At 42.2% G+C, this 24,937-nt stretch overlaps 1 protein-coding gene and 1 pseudogene across 1 annotated transcript in view; both read left to right on the top strand.

Moving 5' to 3' along the window:
- Positions 1–24,937, top strand: part of IMPA2 (inositol monophosphatase 2) — a 66,972-nt gene that overhangs the window by 19,158 nt on the left and 22,877 nt on the right. Inside the window, exons 3-5 of the mRNA XM_037806177.1 lie at positions 9,497–9,601; positions 11,863–11,908; positions 13,888–13,996. Of these exons, the coding sequence (XP_037662105.1) occupies positions 9,497–9,601; positions 11,863–11,908; positions 13,888–13,996 (260 nt within the window). The remainder of the gene's footprint in view (positions 1–9,496; positions 9,602–11,862; positions 11,909–13,887; positions 13,997–24,937) is intronic.
- Positions 22,271–23,175, top strand: LOC119511669 (annotated as a pseudogene).

Genomic DNA, 24,937 nt, shown 5'->3' with positions numbered 1-24,937 from the left:
GAAACGTATCAGGTGACTTCCCTCAGCTGCCACCTGGCACGTAGGAATCACTGGATACATCTTTCTGCATGAGTGATTATATGAATGGAAGAGCACGTTTGCGTTAAAACACTAACCTTTTTTTTCCTTACTGTTTCCTTCTAACTAGTTTGGTTATCTCAGGGTTACAAAGCTCTCCCTTTGGAGTTCTCTCTACTGATGGGTTTTGTTGTGTTGCATTTTGCTGACAAGATTTGCTTCTGAGCTTCTGTTATTTCCCTTTTCCTTATTCAGTTTGAAGGCGGGATCCCTGCCGTCGGTTATGATATTTATAAGCTCTAAAATGTTCATGATTTTTTTAAAACTTTTTAAAAGCTAAATTGCTTGGTGATGTCAAAAGAGTGTATCAGATAGGTTGTTTTTATTCTTTGAGGGAGGATAAAGGCTACAATAACCTACCACTGTTTCTAGGTAGCTTATGAGCTGTTTTTGGTGTTGAGGTTTCTGTGGTGATAATCTGAGGGCTGGCTCATCTGGGTGGGATGTCAGAAAAGGTTTTGAGGCACCACCAGACTTGGGATAATGAAGTTATCAGGGCTTCTGGAGTTTGTGAATCAGATTAGTCCCCAGACCACGTTCTGTACCTGCACGTCCTACCATGTGTTTTGGGCAGCGGTTGCTAGTGTCTCCCTGGGGCCATTTACTCTTGTGTAACAGGCAGAGTGGATGCCATTTGCACAGGGTAAATTTAAACATCCGTTGCTGCATGTCACAGGGTAAAAATGCATGTATTATATGGGTAAGACCTGCTTCCCAGCCCCCACAGCAGCATTGAGGAACCCCTAGGTTCCAAAGCCCCTTTGGGAAACCATGGACCTGGAGCAGTGGGATCTTAACCAGGTGTGGTTGGATCACCTGGGGAGGAGTTTCTCCAAAATTCTGGTGCCAGGTGTAGGTCTCTCAGGTAGCCAGCTGGCACGAAGAGCTGTGGTTCTCAAACTCCAGTCCATTTGCAAGGGGAGGTACGGCTGAGTTTTCATCCAGCCCCCAGCATCCCCAGTCTGGGGGACCAGCCGGGCCAGTCTTGGGTTGCTCCATAGTCAGCCCCAGGCATTGGGCCACCCACCTCCTTCCTGACTCCACGGGGAAAAGCCGAGAGGGACGGGATGGTTGTGGGCAGGAAGTCTGTGTGTCACTGTTTTGATTCTCCTCTCAGTTTGCCTAGGAAATTCAAATTAAGAGAAATTATTTTTTCACCCTATCGATGTGAAGCTGGCTTTGTTGCCCATGACTGAGATTAAAAAGAATATACCAGAATCTCAGACATTTAATTCTGTTTTAGATCACAGACTAGTAAATTTGTTAAAAAAAAAAAAAAAAAAAAAAAAAAAGGTGTGCTGTCATTTTTATGCATTCAAAGCATTTAAATGTGTCCCTTAAAAAACATGTTAGCCTAAGGTTCTATCATCCTTTCTTAGGAAGCACTTTTTTTATCCTGCACTTACATCCTTCCTCATTTTTAGTCTTTTACAAGATAACATTAAAGATAGATTGCAACCCCATGCAGGCTCCCTAGTTTTATTATTTTGTTCTGCTCATCCATGGAATCTGAAGTCTGAGCCCTTGATCTGGAAAACAGGAGTAGATCAGATCAAAGAACAATGAGGTTTCAACTGCCTTTTGCCCCAGCTCCAGTAGCTTTAGCAAAAATCCCCCCCTTCTTGGGTACTCAAATCCCTCATGTATGAACGAAAGGCCAACCAGGACCATCGCTATGGTTCCAGCATCTTCCCCTAACATGTTGGGACAATGACGACAACAAATCAGCCCATCAAGGCTCGGAGTTTTACAAGTGGTAATTTGACAAGTGTCAACACATTTGATGTTGACCCCATTAACTCATTCCCAGCCCTGGCCTCTGGCTTTGTTGGAGCCCCCAAAAATGTTCTATGTTGTTAACCTTGACTTAGATCCAAGTTTAGCTTCTTTGAACATATTCAGGCGGTAGTGTCATCATGAAACTATTATTTCTGCCAGTCCCGCCACTGTCCCCTTGTGCCAAGAAGCCTCGTTGGAGATGGTCTGGTGGACGCGGGCAGAGGGAAGGGATGGCCATCCGAGCCAACTGGGGTGGCCACTTTCCCTGCCACTGGTTTGAGACTTCCTTGGAGGAACCTGGCCCATCCACCTTGGTAACCCCATGCCCTGCGCAGAGTCATGTTTGTTGAATGAATGAGTCCAGTAAAACATCAAACACAGAGTCCTTCACTTGGAGGGACTTCCCCAGCCACTGCTAGCTGGACACCTTCCTGCAGCCACCCCCCACTGCGTTTTGCCCTGGGTTCCCATGTAGTCTCTGGCAGGAGAGCCTGTCAGCCTGGCCAGTGGGTCTGGCTGTAACTTGGGAAGGTGGCGCCAAAGAACGTTAATTGGTTCTTTCATGGATTGAAGGAACAAAGTAAACAAGCCAGAAAAAAAAAAAGTCTTAGATGTGGTTGCCTATCAAAATTATAAGGAAGGTTTGTTACAACTACTTAAAAAAAAAGGAATATTATGCCACAGAATGTGTCGTTCTAATTTGTTACTAAACTTTTTACCTTCACCCAGTTGCTTTCTTTTTTCCTCTTCTTTATTACCTATGAATTCTTCTTCAAGCTCCCTAAATTTATCCATACACATTGTTTATTTTTCTATTTATGTCATGAGTTTTATGTAAGTTTTCCAAGTTAATGTCAGCAGAGAGGACTCTTCTTCTGCCTTCTTCTGTGGGAGAGCTGAAGAATGTTTTCTCCCATTCCATAGACGTTAGCTATCGGCTTCCTACCTGAGGAAAATCAGGTTTAAGTAAATAAAACTTCTGCATCCCTCCCCACGTACCAGGGAAGAATTTTGGGTGCTTCGAAAGACTGGACTTGGTCCTTGCCTCTGTTAGTCTCAGGAAACCCTACCCCAGATGACTCTCCCCAAGAATGAAGCAAGTAGGAAAATGGCAGACGCACAGTCCATCTCCTTTCATGCAAGGATTTGGCTTAATGAGGAGTATGTACAAAGGTGGGTGGGGAGGAGAACTGTAGGACGTGAATAATCAACTGCTGAAGAAAGTCTAGGGCTCCATATGGGTAATTTGAGGTATTCCCTTCGGAATTGTTTTGCAAAACAAAGGCTTTGTGGACAAGAAGCATTCTGAGTGTTGCTATAAAAGCCAGCTGGTTGGCTGACCCCACAGACAGTGTCCTGGACATTTTCCTTATAAATGAGCAGACGTCAGAGCCCTAAGATGCCCACACCAGCAGGCAGAGTGGGCTCTCCGACACACATGTAAGCAACAAACAGCCACGCAAAGGCTTTCCCCTCTTTCCAGGAGACCCTAACAATTTCCTCTCCAGTTCTAGTAGATACCAGCTTCCTCCTTAAAATCAGGCTTAAGAAGGTAAAGAATTTACATTCCCCCTCAGTTTCCATGAGTCATTTCTCTTCCTTTCTTTGGTTTAGTAATGCCTTTTCACTGCTTTATCAACTTCATGCCCAACTTAAACTTTGGCACTTGCTCCTTAGATATGTGTATTTTTAGGGTGTGGGCCCCTTTTCTTTAGAAATGGAATTGCCAGCCATTATAGGGGAGGACAATCACATAGCTACAGAAGAAAACATTGAAAACAGATTTAATTCCGTAAGTCTTTGGCTGAGAAAGTGGATTAATTCTTTGCATTAATCATCTGCAATAACACCGTAGTCAGGAGGTTACTCTCTCCCCTGCCTGGCCCCTCCCAGCCTGGCTAGGCTTGCCTTGTGTCTTTGACCACGGAGGAAGGACTTGGATTGGTTTGCTGGGGTCACATGAGCACCCCGGGTAGGGGTTGAGAACCCTCTGACCGGCTCCCCACCGAGAGCACCTGGAGGTGTGAGGATATAGGGGCTGTTCCTAAAGGGAGAGAATGGGGTACAGACAAACCTGAGCCAACCACATGGTGTTTCCTTTGTCTACCCCCTGGATTGTAAATGTTGTGAGAGCAGACTGTACTTGTGCAAGCTCTAAGGACACAGCCACCACGTGTCAGGCTGTCTTCTTCAGTGCTGTCCAGCCATCTGCTTGTCCTCTTCTCTTCTCCGCATTGCACTGCTTTGCTTGCTCATTCATGGGTTTCTCCTGGGGAGATACCAGTGGGTAGTGACTCAGGGCCCACAGGAGAACGGATGGAAAAAGCAGCCTGAAAATGCTATGTGTGCACTCAGCAAATACATCGAGAATTTACCGATAGATGAGGGGGCTGGGTTATTCTGTGAGTGCAGAGAGAGCACAAGGCTCCTAATCTATGAAGTGGAAATGGAGGTTCCAGACTCGGGGGATGAGGTGAGCTTGCGGTGGGTGTGACAGCACTCTGTGGACTGAGCAGTGGCATCAAAATGCAAGGCACACTTCAACAATGAGAGAAGTCTCGTCCAATCACTTTAAGGCTTTAAAAGAAGTGATGATTTGAGCAAAGAGAATTGCCATCTCTACTGCAGCCGGCTAGTTTCTCCTGCGGAATTCATTGAAAACCTTCATTGGAGTTCCCAGCTTGCAGCCCGCTATACAGAATTTGGACTTGTGCATCCCCACAGTTGCATGAGACAATTCTTATAAAAATCTCATAATATTTACAAAAAAAGAAAAAAAAAATGCAAGGCACGGACCAGAGCAGCACTGTCCAGGATTACTTCCTTTGGTGTCAGAAATGCTCTCCATGTACACTGTCCACTTTGGTAGCCAACTGTGACCAATGAGCACTTGGGATGCAGCTACTGAGACCAGGAACCGAATTCTTAATTGTATTTAATTTTAACTATTTGGAAGTTAAGCAGATATTTGTGACTAGCAGCTCCCAGATTGGACGGAGCAATTTTAAGGTTTCCACTGATGTCCAATCTGAGGTCACAGGGTTCCTGGGAGACAGTGAGTCTGCTTTCGATGTGGTGTCCAGGAGATCCTGGAAGCGGGGCCTGGGGTGGCCAGCTGCTGCCCACTACTGATAACATGTCACTTGCCAGCTGTAGGACATGAAGCTCTCCTGGAGTTTCACTCATTTTTTCTTGTTGTAAACATGTGCCGGTTTGAATGTATTATGTCCCCTAAACGCCATTATCTCTGATGTAATCTTGTGTGGGCAGATGTATCAGTGTTGATTAGATTATAATTCTTTGAGAGCTTCCATGGAGATGTGACCCACCCAACTGTGGGTGAGATCTTTCATTGGATGATTTCCATGGAGGTGTGGCCCCACCCATTCAGCGTGGACCTTGATTAGATTACTAGAGGAGTGAGCTTGCTACAGCCAAGAGGGACACTTTGAAGAATGCACAGAAGCTGAGAGAGGAGCTGCAGCATACAGACACATTTTGGCGATGGCCGTTGAAAACAGACTTTTGCTCCGGAAAAGCTAAGAGAGGACAAACACCCCAAGAGCAACTGAGAGTGACATTTTTGAGGAACTGCAGCCTGGAGAGGAACGTCCTGGGAGAAAGACATTTTGAAACCGGAACCTTGGAGCAGAAGCCAGCCACGTGCCTTCCCAGCTAACAGAGGTTTTCCGGACGCCATTGGCCATCCTCCAGTGAAGGTACCCGAGCGTTGATGACTTACCTTGGACACTTTATGGCCTTAAGACTGTAACTGTGTAACCAAATAAACCCCCTTTATAAAAGCCAATCCATTTCTGGTATTTTGCATCCTGGCAGCATTAGCAAACTAGAACAATAAACGTATTCTTCTCAGGTCTCCTTTCCTTCAGCACAGACATGGACTTGGCAGGAGATCCTTGTAGGAAAGCCCCTTACCAGGACTGCGTGTCCACATGTCTAACCAGTGTTTGCTTGGTGCCTACTGGGTACCAGACACTGTGGATGGGCCCAGGGCACACTCTTCATGCACTTAGGTCTTACACAACCGTTATGGATACATATCTGTGCACAAAGTACTGTTCCGTGTGCTTTAGAGATAACATCTTATTTAATCCTTAGAACAACTCTGGGAGAGTTATACTATTATTAGCTCTGTTTTCTAGAGGAGGGAGTGGAGGCCAGGCCCAGGGGCATGCAGCTGGGAAATGAACGAGCTGGACATCGCGTCTCACTGCACACCACCCTATAACCCTCACTGTGTTACCCTGAGCCTACTTGTGGGTGCCAGGGAAGGGGAAGGAGAACACAGGAGAATTAAGGATGACTTCCCCAGTTTGGGGCCTGAGCAGCTGAATGCTAGGTGGTGCTACCTGCTGAGATGAGTAGGAAGATAGACATGAGTAGACATCAGTAGATATAAGTGGGGAAGGTCAGGACTTCCCTTTGTGTAGGCTAATGTTCACGTTTGTTGTCTTATTCAGATTCCTAATGGGAAATAGACAGCATACTCAAGTGAGGATCATTTCAGGAGGGTTTATTTACAGAGTTACATGCCCACCACGGAGAGGCAGGAGCATGGAAGGAGAAGGTGTGTGCAAAGGAAGCCCCCTTAGGAGCAGCAGAGACTTTCACTGGGGGTGAGGAGGGGAGCAGAGACCACAAAGGGAGGGAGCCCCAGTCCTAACCTCACCCTCCTCCCATCTTCCCTTACCAGGAAGCCAGAGATCAAGAGGTTTAGGCAGCCCACACAGTGAGGCTCCTGGGCTGGTTGTAGGAGCTGGAGGGGCTCTATTTTGGGAGGTGCCATGCTCCTGTTATGCACACATGCAGGTTGACAAGCGCACACATATGCAGTTGTTTTCTGTGTCTGAAGTTCAAAGAGAAGTCAGAGCTGGGACACAGACTTGGGAGTTATTGGCCAGAGGGGATAGTCAATGCCTAGGAACTGGTGGGCTTATTGAGGTCCAGTGAGGCAATTTTCCCAAGACCATAAAACTTTTTAATGAGACAGCTAAAACCAGAGGCCCAGCTCCTGTTCCCAGGCTAAGCTCTTGGTGCTGTCCCCCCACCACCTGTTATCGGCCTCCTCTTCTCCAGATGAAATTGAAAGCAGATGTCTGGCTTTGCTGTATGAGATCTATTTTCCAAAGTTGCTCATGCTTTTATTTCTTTACCTGGTCAGCTCTGATTTCTCTCATGCTTTTCCAAAACTCATACATGGAGGTGTCACTTTGTGCTTTCTAAACCCTGCTGTTTAAGTCAATCAGCAGACAGATCAAAGAGCAGATGATGGTCTTTTTCTTAACTTATTTGGAAGTAATTTCAAATTCACAGGACAGTTGCAAAGATAATACAAACCCTATACAATAGAACTCCAACATACATCTAACCCACCAGACACACAGATTCAGCACACTGTTCCTTTTATCAATCCATTGTCTATCCATCCTACCATCCATCCATCCATCTACCTTCCAAACACTTGAGAGCAGGTTGCATGTATCATACTCCTTGAACACATTGCCTATGAATAAGGATACCTGCCCATGCAGTCATCTTAAGTGCATTTATCAAGTTCAAGAAATTTAACATTGATATAAAACTTACATTCTATATTCCATTTTTTTCCTGTGTCCCAATAAAATCCTCTGAGCCTTTTCTCCTCCATTCTTAGATCCCATCCGGTATCATGTATTGCATTTAATTATCATTATCCTTTTAGTATCTCTTTTCTTTTTTAATTGTGGAAACATAACATATGACATAAATCTTCCCATCCCAACCCCTCCCAAGCATACCATTCAGTGGGATTAATCACATTCACAGTATTGTAGTACCCTCACCACCATCCATTACTAGAACTTTCCTGTCACCCCCAACCAAAGCCCTATATTCATTTGGCATTAACTCCCCATTGCCCCTGCCCCCAACCTCTGGTAACCTATACTTTACTTCCTGTCTCTATGAGTTTACGTATTCTCTGATATTTTCTTTGTGGTTACCATGGGGCTTAAATTCAACATCCTATATTTATAACAACCTCGTTTGCTTTAATACCAACTTAACAACTTCAGTAGCGTACATGAACTATGTTCCTATAACCCTCCATCCCCCCACATCTTTAGGTAGTTCTTTCACAAATTACATATATTTAGACACTATTAGTTGAACACCATTGATTTATCATTACATTTTATGCATTTTTCTTTTAGATCCTGTACAAAGTAAAAAGTGGAGTTACAAATCAGAAATATAATAGTACTGAAATTTGTATTTAACCATATCATTGTCTTTACTGGCGATCTTTATTTCTTCATGTAGCCTCAGTCAATTCTTTGTGTCTTTTTCTTTCATTCTGTAGAAATCCCTTTGACATTTCTTGTAGAAACAGAAGGGTGGTGACAGAATGGGAATGTCATAATCTTTCTATCCTCATTTTTGAAAGATGCTTTTGCCAGATACTGAATCTTTGTTTGGCAATTTTTTGTTGTCAGCACTTTAAATATTTCTTTCCATTGCCTTCTTGCCTCCACGGCTTCTGATAAGAAATTGGCACTTAATCTTATTGAGGCCCCCTTGTATACGACATATTGCTTCTCTCTTGTGGCTTCTGGAATTCTCTCTTTATCTTTGGCATTCAACAGTTTGATTATAACTTGGTGTGGTGTGGATCCATTTGGGTTTATCCTGTTTGGAGTTTGTTGAGCATCTTGAATGTGTATATTCATGTTTTTTGTTATATTTGGGAAGTTTTCAGCCATTACTTCTTTGAATATTCTCTCTGCTCCTTTCTCTCTTTCTTCTCCTTCTGGAACTCCCACAATGTGTATATTGGTACACTTGATGGTGTCCCACAGGTTACCAGGCTCTGTTCACGCTCAGGCTATTCTCTTAAGAGAATCACTCAAGATCAAAGTGTAAGGGCCTCCCTGATTCTTTCTGTGCCTGCATCTTGTCTTGGGCATGCATATGTGGCCCTAGGAATTCCCCCATTTACGCAGTTCCAAATACCCCCTCTTCCCTAGGAAGCAGTTTCCTCACAGTCCCAGGCACTGCACTGTATGCCCCACAGCCAGCAATCCCTTGTCCCAGGCAGCACAACTTGACTGTTCTCCCATAGCATTCTGTAGGAGAACTGGGTGAGCCTCCTCTACAGACAGGGCAAGTTCTGGGACAGTTAGTCCCTCAGGCCAGCACCAGACAGACTGGCCAGGCATACACGCTCCCAGTATGTAACGAAAGGGTTACTCTGCTCCCTCTGGGACCAGAGACCCATGCTCGGAGCACGGGTGGCTCTGAGCTGAGCTAGTTAGGGAATGGGGGCAGGAGGGCAGCCAGGGAACCACAAGATCCTACCGCTTTTAAGTAGCTTTTTTCTTGATTCAGCACTCACCCTGTACTGCAGTCCTTTAACTGCTTTTTGAAGCATTTATAAAGATATTCCTGCCAGTTCTTCATAGCTATTCAAAGCTCCTGTGTGGGCATGGTGACCCAAGGCACCCCACTCCGCCATCTTGAAATCTCTTTGCTTTCTCTCTCCTTTTTTTAGTTTCAAACACTTGGCTTTGAGTTATGGCTGAGTTCTTTGAATGTTCATTGGTTCCTTAAAAATCTTAGGTTGACTTCCTGTCCACTGCAGGTTCATTGCAGAAGAATCTGTGGCTTCTGGAGGTAAATGTGTGCTCACTGACAGCCCTACCTGGATCATCGACCCGATTGATGGCACCTGCAATTTTGTGCACAGGTGAGCATCAACACAAATAACCTCCATGATAGGATTAAAATGTCCTTTGCTGTCTTTCAAATGCAGCATTTTTTAAAGGATGGAATATAAAGAAACAATACTAGGTTTACAGCATCCTTAAAAAGACGATCAGATCTTTTTTTCTTTTTTAAATAAAGTTTTCCCATTTGTCAGAGTCTCTCAGAATATGTTAGGAAATCTTGAGTTGCTTAAAAACTGCTGTGTTATATTTAAAATGCTGGGTTCAATTTAAAGGGCCCTTTGAAGAAACAAGTAGGATGAGAAAGTGAAACCCAGTTTATCGGCAGCCACCAGCATCCGGTGTAGAGAGAGCAAAAGGAGAGCGACACATGATTTTAGGGCACCTCATGTTTAAAAGAGAGATGAGGTGACTTGGGGAGAGAAACTCACTGGAAGCTGGTTCAACCTAATCTGGTGGGGCAACTCATGGCCAAGAAGAGGTAGATGTGGGGTGATCAGAAGGACCCTGTGGGAGAAGGGAGGAAGCTGAGCTGCAGATCTAAAGGACTGTGTCATCTCCATGGGGCTGACCAGGACGTATTCGGAGCTGAAGCTCTACATGGCTTGTCCAGGGCCCCTGATGGTCACAGATCCAATATCATTGCAGGTTAAGTGGTTTCCACAGAAGGTGGTTCTCATACCTGAACACAAAAGAATCCCCAGGAGTTAGTTATGACAGCTTGTTGGGTGCATTGACAGAGATTCGGATCCGTGCATTTGCATTTCTAACCAGCTCACAGTTGGTGGATGCTTCTGGATCACCCCTGCAGACCCACTATCTTGGAAAACTAGAACCCACTAGATTTGGGGCAGAGAGTGTGAGCAGAGCTGAACTGCGGGCTCCTAGCCCTCGGCGTTCTCATCCTTTTTGCCTTGCCCTAGACGATTTGTCTATATGTAAAGCCATTCCAATGTACGGTGTAAACATTTTTCTAAATGTTTCTAAATGTGGGTCATCATGAGAATTCGGCCAAATGCCCGCACAAGGTGACTTTTGAGGCAATGGAATGGTGCCTCCTGGTGACTGCAGCTGTGTCAACCAGAGCTGTAACTTTCGCTGAAGCTGGACTCCCGGGAGAGCCCGTAGAATCATGTTTCCCTTTCTAGGTGTGTTTTGCTGAGGGGAACCCCTGATCTTTCTCTTTCATCTACCTTTCGGGTTTACTTATGATGGGAACCCAGTGGACCAAGACCTGCCTCATGAGTGAAGTCCAAAGGTCCATTGATGGGGCTTTCGAGGGCTCCATCAGGGAATGTGGGGCCGGAGGACCAACTTGGAGACCAGCATAATTGAGAACACAAACTGTATTGTTGATCCTTCTTGTTCAGCACCACGGTGGGCCATAGCTATAGAGATTACTACATTTAAAGGCATCTGCAGGCCTTTTGGCAGCTGTAGTTCAGAGAGGAGCTCTTCGTTCCTGTGTCCAACAGTGCCAGCCCTAAAGCAAGTAGTAGAAAGCTCTTCTGAGAGCTGGAATTAAAAATGAAGCCAGGTGCAAACGTTAATAAGTGAGTATTTCAATGTTTTTTGCACACATGAACGGTCACAAATTTTGCACCTCGTGGGACTGGTTTCTTACTTTTCTTGTAAGTGAGCAGGAGCCAACTTTTCCTTGTTCCTTCCTGTTCTTAAACTCCGATGATCGTCACATAAAGTGAGATTATTTTGAAGGCATTGAGCAGCAACAGCAAAATCACAAAATAAAACCACAGGCAAACTGCAGCATGGAAATGGTCCTTCCAGCTCTGTGTCTTACCCCTGCCGTGGGCTGCTTGGAGGGTGGGTACGGAGGGATGTGATTGTTGCTAGAAGGCAGCCTAATGGCTCAACATAGGCCACCCGGGAAACTTCCCTTCCTGGACAGAGGTCTGGCTGTCTTTGAAGATGTCTGCTGACACTTTAGGTCTCTGAGAACCAGAAAGCTGATTACTAACATCATTCTGCATTGCACATTAGACTGTCGTCATTGAATTACATCAATTTTACGTGACTCTTTAGAAAGCTATTTTCTTTCAAGGTAACTGTCTTACAACATGGTAGACTTGGCTTGTTTGTCTTGGAAGCCGTGAGTGAAATTGTGGGAAGTTGTTAAAAAGAAACCACAAACCCACACTGTAGAAAGGGGCTCTGCCTCCAGTGACGGTACCACATTGCCATGCAGTTACTGCTGGGAGTCGTATGTTGGTAAAGATCATGGATGCCTTTAAAGGGTAAACCATTCTGTTTTTCTTTGCAGATTTCCAACCGTGGCAGTTAGCATTGGATTTGCTGTTAACCAAGAGGTACATAACGCAGCCTTTGGTGGGCCGCAGGGCCCCTGGGGAATCTCTGAGGCCTGGCTGCGCAGATTTTGTTTAATCATCCTCCCTTCCTCATTTCAGCCTCTGGGTTCCTGCTTGTCTCTCTCTGTCATGTGCTTTGAATCTTGGCTAGTAAATCCAAATATGTGTCTTTGCAGTCTTGAAAGGTAGATCCGAGAACTTAAACAAACCCAGCCCAGGTTTGGGGGGGTGTAGGCCATGACTCATGTCGGCCTGGGGTGTGCTGAGAGACTGCCCTGGAAGGCTCGTCAGAGGATGCTTTGAGCAGATGGCCCCAGCTCAGTCTCCAGCTGACCCCTAGAGCGTGTGATCCCGGCGCACGCACAAAGGAGTGCCTATTTTTGGAGAACATTTTTAATCCCAGTATTCTCTTAATTCTTCTTTATCTTTCTTCAGCTATTAGTATGAGAGTGTGGCCTCTGCAGTGTTCCCATGAGCTCTCCAAGCTGAGAGCAGTATCCCGAGACCTGTATGAAAGGCCTGGGATGTTGGTTTAGATTTTAGAAATCAGTTGAGGCAACAGCACTGAGGAAAGCCTCCCTGTTTACTGTGGTGGCTGCACCTCCATTTAGTCAGGGCTGAGTGCTCTGTGTTTGCTAAAAGCCACCCTCCTTCAGAACTCCCTTTTTGTTGTTGTTGTTGTTTTAATCTCACTCCTCAGAAGTAGCCTCGGTTCCCTAGCGTGGAAACTGCAAGAGAGGTTGATACTCATCTGAAAGGACCTAGGCTGAAGAGAAGCGAGAATTTTAATACTGAAGTTTAGGGAAGAAGCCAGCTGTTGGATTATTTCTCTGTCAAGGGTGATCTTTGAGACTGTTGAGGGTCGGAGGCTGAGAAGAGGTCTCTGGAAGGTCCATGCTGGTGGGCCCTGGCCCAGTTCTCCAGCCGGTACCCAGGAGTCTTGGCCATGTTCTGAGGGATTGGTGCAACTGGGGAGGGCCCTCAGCATGGCAGGCTCGGGTTCCTCCTCAAGAGCGCAGGCCCTAGAAGTTTCCCTGTACTTCCCTTCAGTCTCGCGCTCTCAGTGTGCAGTTCTAGAACTGACCCGCACCTGGGTCAATTTCCCTTTTCATCTGGGATAGTAGGGAGGGATGGGGATAGTGAAATACAGCCGGAAGGCTCCTCCACAAATAAACCCTCTTTCTGTGCCTGGAGGAGGCCATTCCAGTGTGGGTGAGCTCACCCGAGGGCCGGCCAAGACTTTTTCCTAATGCACTTGGCCTGGGTCTGTTTGTTTTCCAGAGAGAAAAAATGTTTCCCTTAAACCAGGCAAACTTGCCAGCGTTAACCCTGGGTGGCGGAAAACAGGTTGAGGACGGGACAGAATGTTGATGGCAGGTAGCATGGCTTTTCACGTTTGCCTCTTCTTTTCACTGCCTTCTTTGCAGGCTGCTGTTAACTCTTTGAATCCTTAATTTACGGCAATTTGGCTGGCTGCTTGGGTCTCTGCCTGTTCAGGGGCCGAGTCTCTCTTCTGGTGCTTTACGTGGGTTTCTGTGATTCTGTTGGCTTTACAGATGCATTCTTAATTCTTCCCACATCAGCAATTTTGAGGGTGTCTTGTGGGGTTTTCACAAGTTGCCTTTTTTTTTTTCCTTCCAGAAAATAAAAAAGGAGGTCTTTCTAAAGAATGCAGCTTCTCCAATAGCTTCTGGTTACTGATGCTTGCTTATGCTATGTTAATTTTTGATGCAGTTTTATTAGTTTCAGTATCATTTTCAATACACTTATTTTTAAAAAGAAAGTCTGCTTTTATGTAATGCCCTAGTTTTGAATCCGGACACTGATGTTTTCAGCTCCTTTCTGGAAGGTGATTTCTATTGCGTTGTCTCGGTGTCCACCTTAGCACACAGAGTAGCTTCTGTCTTGGAATTACTCCTTACTTTCTGTGTCAAATGAGTGAACCGCATGTGCTTTGTGTCCTGCCTCTGACCCCACAGCTTGAATTTGGAGTGATTTACCACTGCACCGAGGAGCGGCTCTACACGGGCCGGAGGGGCCGTGGCGCCTTCTGTAACGGTCAGCGGCTCCAGGCCTCCAGGGAGACAGGTGGGCTTCACACCATTCCTCTCGCTTCTTTTTAAATCCAGGGCCAGGCAGGGAATATGCTGGAAATCTCCAGCTGGCCGGGTGCTGTCATTTTAGGGATACTGTGCACTGTGTCCCCAGTGAACTGGAAATGGAGCCAGTACTGGATTAAGAGTTACTGTTTTTGATTAAGTGCAGTTGTATGTTTTCAGAAACATCGTGCAGCGGGTAAAGAAAGTTGCCATATACCTCCTTCTCATGCATATGTTTTTCTCTATAATGTACATTTTGCATTAACATGTTACCTTTGTTACATTCATGAAACAATATTATTATAATTATGCTGTTAACTTGAGCCCACTGTTTACATTAGGGTTCACTCTTTGTGTTGTACAGCTCCACGGGTTTTTGTGTACATGTGTCCGGTCATTTACGTACAGCCTAAAAGTTTCCCTTTTGTCCCATTTTGAATATACAATTCAGTGGTGTCAATTACACGCGCGAAGTTGTTGGATTTAAGTTTTTGTTAATGTGGCCGGGAGCTCTAGTCTGTTCCGTTTTTAACTCAGGTCTTTCATCTTTAAGGCTAAAAGAAAGTTAGTCCCCAGTAATTATTTGGTCTTTGAAGGGAGCAACCCAAGGCTGAGGCGATCCAGGCCAACCCCAGTCCTTCTGGGGTCACCCAGCTGCCGTTTGGGGCATCCTGGATGTGGACAAGCTGCAATTACCTCAGTTTCCATGATAAGATGGAAGGAGCAGCGCCAACAAGTGGTGTCTTCAAATGCCGTGGGAGCTTCCGTGTAACTGTGGCCTGCCCCTCTTACTCACAGAAGCAGAATCCCAAGGGTATCCTGTAACTTTTCTGAGGCCCCCTCATAGGGGCCACAGTTAAACCTAAACTACACACTACTACACATAACTTCCCCACTTTAACAAAGTGCCAGTGTAGGTTTCGATGGTTCTTATTGGCCTGTCTCCTACAGTTTAAATTAGTGATGTTTTACTGCATGGTGGGACAGGAAAATGCAAGACAGGGGTAAAGAGCAGTGCCCCACTGGAAGCCAGTAGACTAGGAGAGGAGCTGAGGCACCCTGATCCCTGTGTTTGAAGTGGAGACGGGAGCAGGCAGTGGTGGCGGTGAGCAGCCCACCCTCCTTTCTGCCCGTGACCACTGGCTTCAGTCCATGGCTGCACGCGTGCCCTTCTCAGCTCCCGTCTGCCTTCCTTTCTGCCTCTCCTCTAAGCCTCCCCAAAATACCTTGCCTGGTTCTTCTCAGTTTGTGTATTTTGTCATCTCCTCCTCCCTGGATGACAGCTGTGTGCCTCAGAGGCAGGGAGGGGTCTAAGTGTGGTCCCCACCCTCCAGTGCTCCTTAGCTGTGAACAGGGAGCCTGTGACCCCAGAGGGCAGAGTGACTGAGGCAGGGAGAGGACACCAAAGTGCCGGATGTCCACTAGGGAGATGGCCTTGGAGGGACGGGACTGAGGGGATGTCCTTAGGGAGATGGTCTGAGTGAGGGACAGGACTGTGGGGTCTGAGGAGGGCATGGAAGTGGAGGCCTTGCAAGGCCGTGTTTGGGTCCCAAGCAGGACCCAGGGCAGAGGCCGGGGAGAATGGTATTGAAGGCCTCAGAGGCTGACAATTACTGCTTCCAAGTCCCGGAGAGATTCCAGAACAACCTCAGCCCTACCCCATTGCTCCCTCTCCCAGAAGTGCCTTGTTTGGCTGCATCACAAGTACTGTTAATTACAGCTCTGCCTGCCAAGAGGCACCATTCCCCCTAATTATGTGTGTCTGCGAGGAAGATACTTGCGAGTAGACATGCTGTACTGAACTTTGCCCTATATTCCATCTGGTTGTAACCTAACCTCTTCTCATGCTCAGCTCCTGCCCGACGCCTGCCAAGCTGGGCCTCCGTCCCCCTCAGCCACAGTGGGTAACCAAGCCACTCCCCCAGGCCTGGGCCTGTCTGCTCGGCTGCCATGTCAGCCCATTGGGGCCCCTTGATGGCTCTAGTAGGAGAAGACTCTCCCGTCACCACAGGTTACTGCTCAAGCACCAGCATCAAACCTGCTCGCTGCTTTATACTCCTTTCCAAATAGCTCATGTTCCAAAGCTCATTTGGGACTTTCACTTTTTAAAAAAGTCCTGACATAAAGCCTGGTGTGTTGTTTTCAACCCTGGTCATTTCCTTTTTTCTGGGTGACTAGAAGTCCTCCTGGGTACAAGGTATTCAGAAATGAGAGCAGATATCTTACAAGATCAATCTAGTTATAGCCTATCATTACAATTAGAATGTACTTCTGGAGGAAACTAATTATAACAACCACCACTAATCTTTCCCTCTGCTTTCATTGTCCTTGTTTCTTATTCCTATTTTGACTTGATGGAATGTCTTCAACGTACAACTTTAAAACAAGAAACAAACAAAAGCAACTGCACTGGGTAAGAGGTAAACGATTAGATAGATGGAGGCTCAAATATCATTACTAATTTTTTCCTTCACTTTTCTACCATGCAGAATTTCAGGCATATACAAAAGTGACAGGAAACGTACAATGAACCCCGAGACCCATCACGGTGCTCCAGCTCTCTCAGCTCATGGCCGATCTGTGCCATCCATCCCCGCCTTCCCATAACCCACCCCCACCACCGCTGCTTTGTGCAAATCCTGGAGGACGTGCCCCTTCCTTGTCCAGTATTTCAGCATGGATCTCTGAAAGATACGACTATTCCTTGGCAAGCATAATCACCATAGGAGCACCACATTCCTAAATTAGCAGTCATTCCTAAAATCATTATCTATCCAGTCATGTTCATATTTCCAAGTGTCTCACTTTATGGAAACTGACCTTTCAAGACCATAGACTGGGGGACAAAGGTACTTGTTACTACTGGGTTCGTCCTTCTTGCCAGGCCTTTTCAGAGGACAGAGCTGGGAAATGAGTTGATTTTAGAGATACATTTCATCCTGCTCTTGTCCTGATGTTTTCATTAACATGCACTACGACAGGGTTCTCTACTTAATCTCTTCTATCTTGTATCTGTGTCTTCCCCTTGCTGAAAACCCTGGTAACATTATGTTACATGATTCCTTTTTTCCTTTGTCCCACAGCACACATATATCAGTTTCAGAAAAACAACACTAGCCCTATTGTCACTAATGATTACTGAAAATAGTTTGAAGGGGTTTTTTGTTTTGTTTTGTTTTGTTTTGTTTTGGCGTTCTCGTTGTTCTTAGTGGATATGCCACTAGGGTAGATAGTCAAATTACTGTGGAACCCACTGTCATTCCTCTTTGTTCTTCTTTGGTTATGCCACCAACTGAGGAAACATGTTTAGGTACAGTTACTTCATTTTATTTTTAATTTAAAGAGATTACTTTTTCTGAATTTTATATTTTTTTTACAAATATGTAAAAAAAATGCACTTTGTTCCATCGTCAAATCTATAAGACAAAGTATATTCAAAGAAGTTTAGCTTTTCTTTTTATCCTCTTTACCTTATTCTCTCCCCCCGACCAGTAGATAAATATTTAAAAAAAATCAATAATGTATCATTCCTTTGTTTATTTAGGTGTGTTTTTTAAATGAGCAGCTATTTTGTTTGCTTTCACTCTTTGTTTTAGTATAATTTTAGTATAATTTTTGATATTTAAAAAGGTTTATATATATATTTTCAAATACTTACTTTAATATTTTTTATATAATGTCCTTAGTCCTCTCCTTTTTGGGTTGTTGTCTATAGGTTCTCTACTCTTAGTAATACTCGACCTAACTTGTGACTTCTTGTACCCAAGCATTTGATTCTAAAATGATAATGCTTTCATCTCAGCAACTATGAGGCAGTCGGCTCGCTTATTCTACTTGTCACATCCTCTCCCCATTCTCGTTCCATTGCTTGATGGTCGTGCTGTATTGGCATTGTCAGAGCACATGGTCATTACAAGTTGTGCTGTCACCCTAAAACCATCATTTTTTCTTGGTTCCACAGGTAGATAATACATTTAATACCTACCACCAGTACTTTATGCTGCTGTTTCTCCAATAGTTTTAGTTGTATGAAGCTCACTCTCTAGTACAACATTTCTCAAACTTTTTGATCTTAAGATCCATTTATGCTCTTGAAAAGGTATTGAGAACCCCAAACAGCTTTTGTTTATATGAGTATACCAATTGATAGTTATGTATTAGAAATATAAACTGAGAAAATTTTTAAAATATGTATTAATTTTTCTTTTAAATAAAAAACTCATTATATGTTAACATGAATATTATATCTCTGTGGGAAAAAAACATTTCTCCAAATGGAAAAAATTTTAATGAGAAGAGTGATATTAACAATTTTTCCAAATTTCTTAAATGTTGGGCTAAGTAAAAGATGACTGGATTCTCGTATCTGCTTCTGCTTTCAATCTCTTGTAATTTATGGTTTTGATTGACGTATGTGAGGAGAATCTGGCCTCACACAGATATGTAGTTGGAAAAGGGAGGTGTATTTTAGTAGTCTTTCCAGATAAGTAAGGATAGCCTTCTTTGACCCCACACCAAAATTAACAAGGGGTAGTTTCTTAAAGGTTAGTTGCAATGTGGTGTCTAATGACCTATTGGTGAATTTTTTTTGTACCAAGTTACATTGAAATCCATTTGGTTGTCTTATACTTTCAGTAGATCTTCTACCCATGGATGATTTTGTAACTGCAAGCTTTGGTCATTTGGAAAATATGGGTTCTTGAGATTTTCAGCTCTTGCAAAGTCTTATTCACTAATATCACCACTCTTCTCATCAGAAGTCTTTAAGTATTGGGAAGATGTCAGGCTACGGTGGTGGATGACACAAGTTTTCTGAAATCCTAATTTCCACTTGAAAGCTTGAGTTTTTATCACTGACAGTCCTGACAACGGAAGTGATAGGCTCACTCCTTTGATTTTCAAGAAAATATCTTTCAAATATCCAGCTCTGAATAACTATAGATTTCTGTCAGTCGTTCTTTCAAGCAAAAATGGTGTTCCATGAAAAAATAGAGGCTTCTTCAGCTTGCAACTTAATCACACAGCTGTGTTTACACAAGACAATCACACAGCAGTACTTCTCTGTGCTCTATTCCTGTTTCATAATGTTCAGGATTTAATTAGTAATTTTTACTGCTTCATCATTCTTAAGTAAAACTGGCATTTTATTTTATTTTATTTATTTTATTTTATTTCTATGCATGTATAGCAGTGAAAACACAAGTACTAGTACCCCTGGTGACATTGCTTTGCTTTGGTTAAACACCAGCCATTTACCCATCATTGCTTTTGAATCATCACTGCAAATGCTAACCATGAAAAAGGCCAATCATATTGTAGTACCATTATGAAAATTGCTTTCACATCACAGGTTTCTGGAAGAGTCTCAGAGACCACACTTTGAGAACTTCTGTCCAGTAGATTGTTCAGGAAGAGTTCTTAGGAGCAGTCTTCCTTGAGTTGTTGCATGTTCATAACAGTTTGTTAGTGACCTTTTATAGATGAAAGTCGGTTTTCCTGCTAACACAAGGAAAGGCTCACATTTTCTTACCTCAGATGTCTTAAATTGTCTCCATTGTCTTTTGCCGTAAGCATGTTGCTGGAAAGTTTGAAGACAGTATGATTTCCTTCCCCTATAAGGGACTTTAGTTTTTACCCTGGATGCTCAAAGGATAATTTTTTTTTTAATTTAGGTTCCAGTAATTTCATTACACTATATCTTAGTGTTGTTTTTTCAGTCAGTTTTCTCAGACACGTGGTGTGCCCTTTCAACTCTTTTTTGTTTAATTTCAGGAGAGTTTTCATGAATTATAAATTTTAGTATTTTTTCTTTTCCAAGTTCTGTTGTTTCATTTTTCGGCTTCTGTGACTTCTGTTATATGTATGTTGGGTCTTCTCTGCTTACCGTCTAAATCTTTCTCCTTCTCTTGAATCCTTTGTCTCTTTTCCACAAATTTTTTATTTTAAAAAATTTTCCTCCTTTTCACACTCACTTTCTTGTAAAGCATATTCTGTTGTGTTTATTCATTCTATGTCCTTCTATATTAATCTTCCTTCTTTTTCTGAAATTTTCTTTCTATCATTTCCCTAAGTTCTGTTATCTCTAATTTTGAATTATATGCTGTTTTTTCATGTCATATTTCTTTTGGATTATTTGAAAATATTACATAAAGCTTCTTCTGTTTTGTGGATAAATCTTTCTGGCATTTTTTCAATGACTGTAGAGATTTATTCTTCTCCTTATTCTCTTTTTTCTTATAATAATCATGCATGGGATTCAACCATGATTCTTTTTAGTTATTTATTTTTACTTGAAAAAAAGGTGTTCTTTTTGAGCTGAGAAGGGAAAGGTCAAGATAGTTTTATGGCTCTAGAGCTCCCTCTTCTGTGATTTGTAATGTGTTAAAAAAAATTGATCTTACCTGTTCTTTTTTTTTAAAAACTTTTTATTTTGAAATACTTTCAAACTTGCAAGAGGGTTACAAAAATAATACAAACCCCAGAGAAGTACAGCATATTACTATTCCCCCAGAAAAACAAATCTACCAATTTTAATATTTTGCCATATTTGCCATATCTATCCATCAGTCTTTCAATCCATCTATCTCTGTCTGTTTTGCAGTCCATCGTCTGAACATTTCTATATATCGTGCTCTTGAACATTTAATATTGCCATATATAGTTCCCAAGAATAAGGATATTCACTTATGCAACCACCTTAACTACAGTTATCAAGATCAAGAAATTTAACATTAATATAAAGCTTACAATCTATATTCCAATTATTTTGCATGTCCCAATAATGTTCTCGAGTCGTTTCTCCTCCTTTGATAAATCCTGTCCAGGATCACCTATTGCACTCAATTGTCATTGTTCATTGTTCATTCTCTTTTTTTAACTGTGGGAGCATATATATGACATAAACTTTACCACTTCAACTACTCCCAACCATAACATTCACCATATATATTTCTGTGCTGTTATTTATATTCACAGTGTTGTGCTACCATCACCAACATTCATCAGCAAAACTTTTTCGTCATTCCAAACACAAACTCTGTACATTTTAAGTCTTAACTTCCCATTCCCTATTCCCACCTTCCCCCTTGGTAACCTCTATTCTAGATTCTGACTTTTTGAGTTTTCGTATTCTAATTGTTTCAAATCAGTCAGGTCATACGTTATTTGTCCTTTTATGTCTGACTTATTTCACTCAACATGATGTCTTCAAGGTTCATCCATGTTATTGCATGCATCAGGACTTCATTCCTTTTTATGGCTGAATGATACCTATTGTATGCATAGACCATATTTTGTTTATCCATTTATAGGTTGATGGACACTTGGGTTGCTTCCATCTTTTGGCAATTATGAATAATGCTGCTGTGAACATCAGTTTGCAAGTATCTGTTTGAGTCCCTGCTTTCAATTCTTTTGGGTATATACCTAGTAGTGGGATTGCTGGGACATATAGTAATTCTATACTTAATATTCTGAGGAACCACCAAACTGTCTTCCACTGTGGCTGTGCCATTTTACATTGCCACCAGCAATGAATGAGTGTTCATATTTACTGCATCTTCTCCAACACTCATAATTTTCCATTTTTTAATAGCAGCCATTCTAATGGGTATGAAATTGTATCTCATTGTGCTTCTGATTTGCATTTTCCTGATGACTAATGATGTTGAGCATCTTTTCATGTGCTTTTGGGATATTTGTATATCTTCTTTGGAGTGATATCTATTTAAGTCTTTTCCCATTTTTTAATTTGGTAGTTTGTCTTTTTGTTGTTAAGTTGAAGGATTTTTTTATATATTCTGTATATTAAACCTTTATCTGATAGGTGGCTTTCAAATATTGTCTTCCATTGTTTAGGTTGTCATTTTACTTTCACCTCAAATCCTTTGAAGAGCAAGTTTTTAATTTTGATGAGGTACCATTTATCTGTTTTTTCTTTTGTTCCGTATGCCTTGGGTGTAAAGTCTAAGAAACCATTGCCTAACACCAGGTTCTTAAGATGCTTCTCCACATTTTCTCCTAGGAGTTTGATGGTTCTGGCTCTTATAATTCAGTCTTTGATGCATTTTGAGTTGATTTTTTATAAGATATGAAGGAGTCCTCCTTTTTCTTTTCTTCTTTTTTTTTTTTTGCAAATTGAGATCCAGTTTTCCCAGCACCATTTGTTGAAGAGACCATTCTTTCCCAATTGAGTAGTCTTTGTCCTCTTATCAAAAATCAGTCAGCCAGCTTTTGCTAGGCCAGCGCTCAAAAGAAAAAGGCCATGTTCATTTCGAGCACAAAGATTGTGAAGCCCAGTGGTGAAAAGCAAGATGGATTAGAGTCTGGCATTTCTCAGGCTCTTGAGCTGGAAAGGAACTCAGACCTAATGGATCAGTTAAGGGAGCTGAATATAACAGCAGCCAAGGAAATTGAACTTGGTGATTGTTGGAAGCTATTATAATCTCTGTTCCCATTCCTCACCTGAAGTCTTTCCAGAAAATCCAAGTCCAGCTAGTATGTGAATTGGAGAAAAAGTACAGTGGAAAGCACATTGTGATTTTTGCTCAGAGGAGAATTCTGCCTAAGATAACTTAAAAAAGCCATACAAAGAAATAAGCAAAAGCATCCCAGGAGCCATACTCTGACAGCCATTCATGACGCAATCCTTGAAGACTTGGTATTCCCAAGTGAAACTCTAGGCAAGAGAATCCATGTAAAACTGGATGGCAGCTGGCATATAAAGTTTCATTTGGAACAAAGCACAGCAGAACAATGAAGAACACAAGATTGAAACTTTTTCTGGTATGTATAAGAAGCTCACTGGCAAGGATGTTAATTTTGAATTTCCAGTTTCAAATGCAAGCCAAAATGACTAAATAAAGTATCATTCTAAAAAAAAAAAAAAATAAAAATCAGTTGGCCATAAATTTGAGGGTTGATTTCTGAGCTTTTACTTTGATTCCATTGGTGTATATGTTTACCCTTGTGACAGCACCGTCTGTTTTGATTTGACTTTGAAATAAGTTTTAAGATCCGGAAGTATGTCAGTCCTCCCACTTCATTCTTCTTTTTAAAGATGACTTTGGCTATTCAGGGCCCCTTACCCTTCTGTATAAATTTGAAGAATGGCTTTTCCACTCCTGGAAGGTTGCTGGAATTTTTATTGGGATAGCATTTAGTCTATAAATTGACATTAATGATATTTAGTCTTCCAATTCATGAGGATGGAAAGTCCTTCCATTTATTTAGGTCTTCCTTGATATCTTTTAGCAATGTTTTTTTGCTTGTTTGTTTGTTTTTTAGTTTTATGTGTATAAGTCCTGTATATCCTTTGTTAGATTTATTTCTAGATTTTGATTCTTTTAGTTGCTATTATAAATGGATTTTGTTTCTTTTATTTCTTCTTCTGATTGTTTATTACTTGTGTATAGAAATACTACTGGTTTGGGGGTATTGATCTGTACCCTGCCACTTTGCTGAGTTCATTTTTTAGCTTTCGGAGCTTTGTTGTGGATTTTGTAAGGACTTTCTGAATACAGAATGATGTCATTTGCAAAGAGGGGAAGTTTTGCTTCTTCCTTTACAATTTGGAGGCCTTTCATTTCTCTTTCTTGCTTAATTCCTCTGGCTAAAACTTCCAGTACATTGTTGAATAATAGTGGTAATAGTGGGCATCCTTGTCTTGTTCCAGATCTTAGAGGGAAAGCTTTCAGTCTTTCACCATTAAGTATGATGTTAGCTGTGGGTTTTTCATGTTTGCCCTTTATCATGTTCAGGGACTTTCCTTCTATTTCTGGTGTTCTAAGTGTTTTTATCAAGAAGCCATTCTGGATTTTGTCAAATGCCCTTTCTGCATCAATTGAGATAATTAGTTGCATTTTTCCCTTCATTGTTTTGATGTGGTATATTACAGTTACTGTTTTTCTTATGTTCAACCACCCTTGCATACCAGGAATAAATCCCACTTGATCGTGGTGTGTGGTTCTTTTAGTATGCTGTTGGATTTGGTTTCCAAGTATTTTGTTAAGGATTTTCACATCTATATTCATAAGAGATGTTTGTCTGTAATTTTCTTTTCTTGTGGTATCTTTATCTGACTTTGGTTTAAGGGTGATGGCCTCATACAATGAAGTAGGGTGTGTTCCTTCCTCTTTAATTCTTTAGAAGAGTTTGAGCAGAATTGGATTAAGTCTTCTTGGAATGTTGGATAAAATTCCCATGTGAAACCTTCTGGCCCTGGGCTTTTCTTTGTAGAGAAGTTTTTTATTACTGATTCAATCTCTTTATTAGTAATTGGTTTGTTGAGATCTTCTATTTCTTCTTGAGTCAGTGTAGGTAGTTTGTGTGTTTCTAAGAATTTGTCCATTTCATCTAGGTTATTTTATTTATTGGTGTAAAATTGTTCATAATATCCTCTTACAGTCCTTTTTATTTCAGTGGGGTTGGTGGTTAAATCCCCCTTTTCGTTTTCATTTTCATTATTTGTATCCCCTCTCTTCTTTTCTTTGTCAGTCTAGCTAAAGGTTTGTCAATTTTGTTGATCCTTTCAAAGAACCAACTTGAGGTTTTGTTGATTCTCTCTATTGTTTTTCTGTTTTCTATTTCATTTATCTCCACTCTAATCTTTGTTATTTCCTCCCTTCTGCTTGCTTTGGGTTTAGTTTGCTCTTCTTTTTCTAGTTCTTCCAGTTTTGAGGTTAGGTCTTTGATTTGAAGTCTTTCTTCTTTAATGTAAGCATTTAGAACTATAAATTTGCCTCTTAGCACTGTCTTGGCTGCATCCCATAAGTTTTGTTATGTTGCATTTTCATTTGCCTCAAGATATCTCCTAATTTCCCTTGTGATTTCCTCTTTAACCCATTGGTTGTTTAAGAGTATGTTTTTTTAATTCCCCACATATTTGTGAATTTTCCATTTCTCCCTCTGTTGTTGTTTTCTAGCTTCATTC

This window comes from Choloepus didactylus, chromosome 16 (assembly GCF_015220235.1).
Source record: "Choloepus didactylus isolate mChoDid1 chromosome 16, mChoDid1.pri, whole genome shotgun sequence".
Classification (NCBI taxonomy): domain Eukaryota; kingdom Metazoa; phylum Chordata; class Mammalia; order Pilosa; family Megalonychidae; genus Choloepus; species Choloepus didactylus.
Note: the sequence above shows the minus strand (reverse complement) of the source record. Positions and strands in the feature narration are given on the sequence as shown.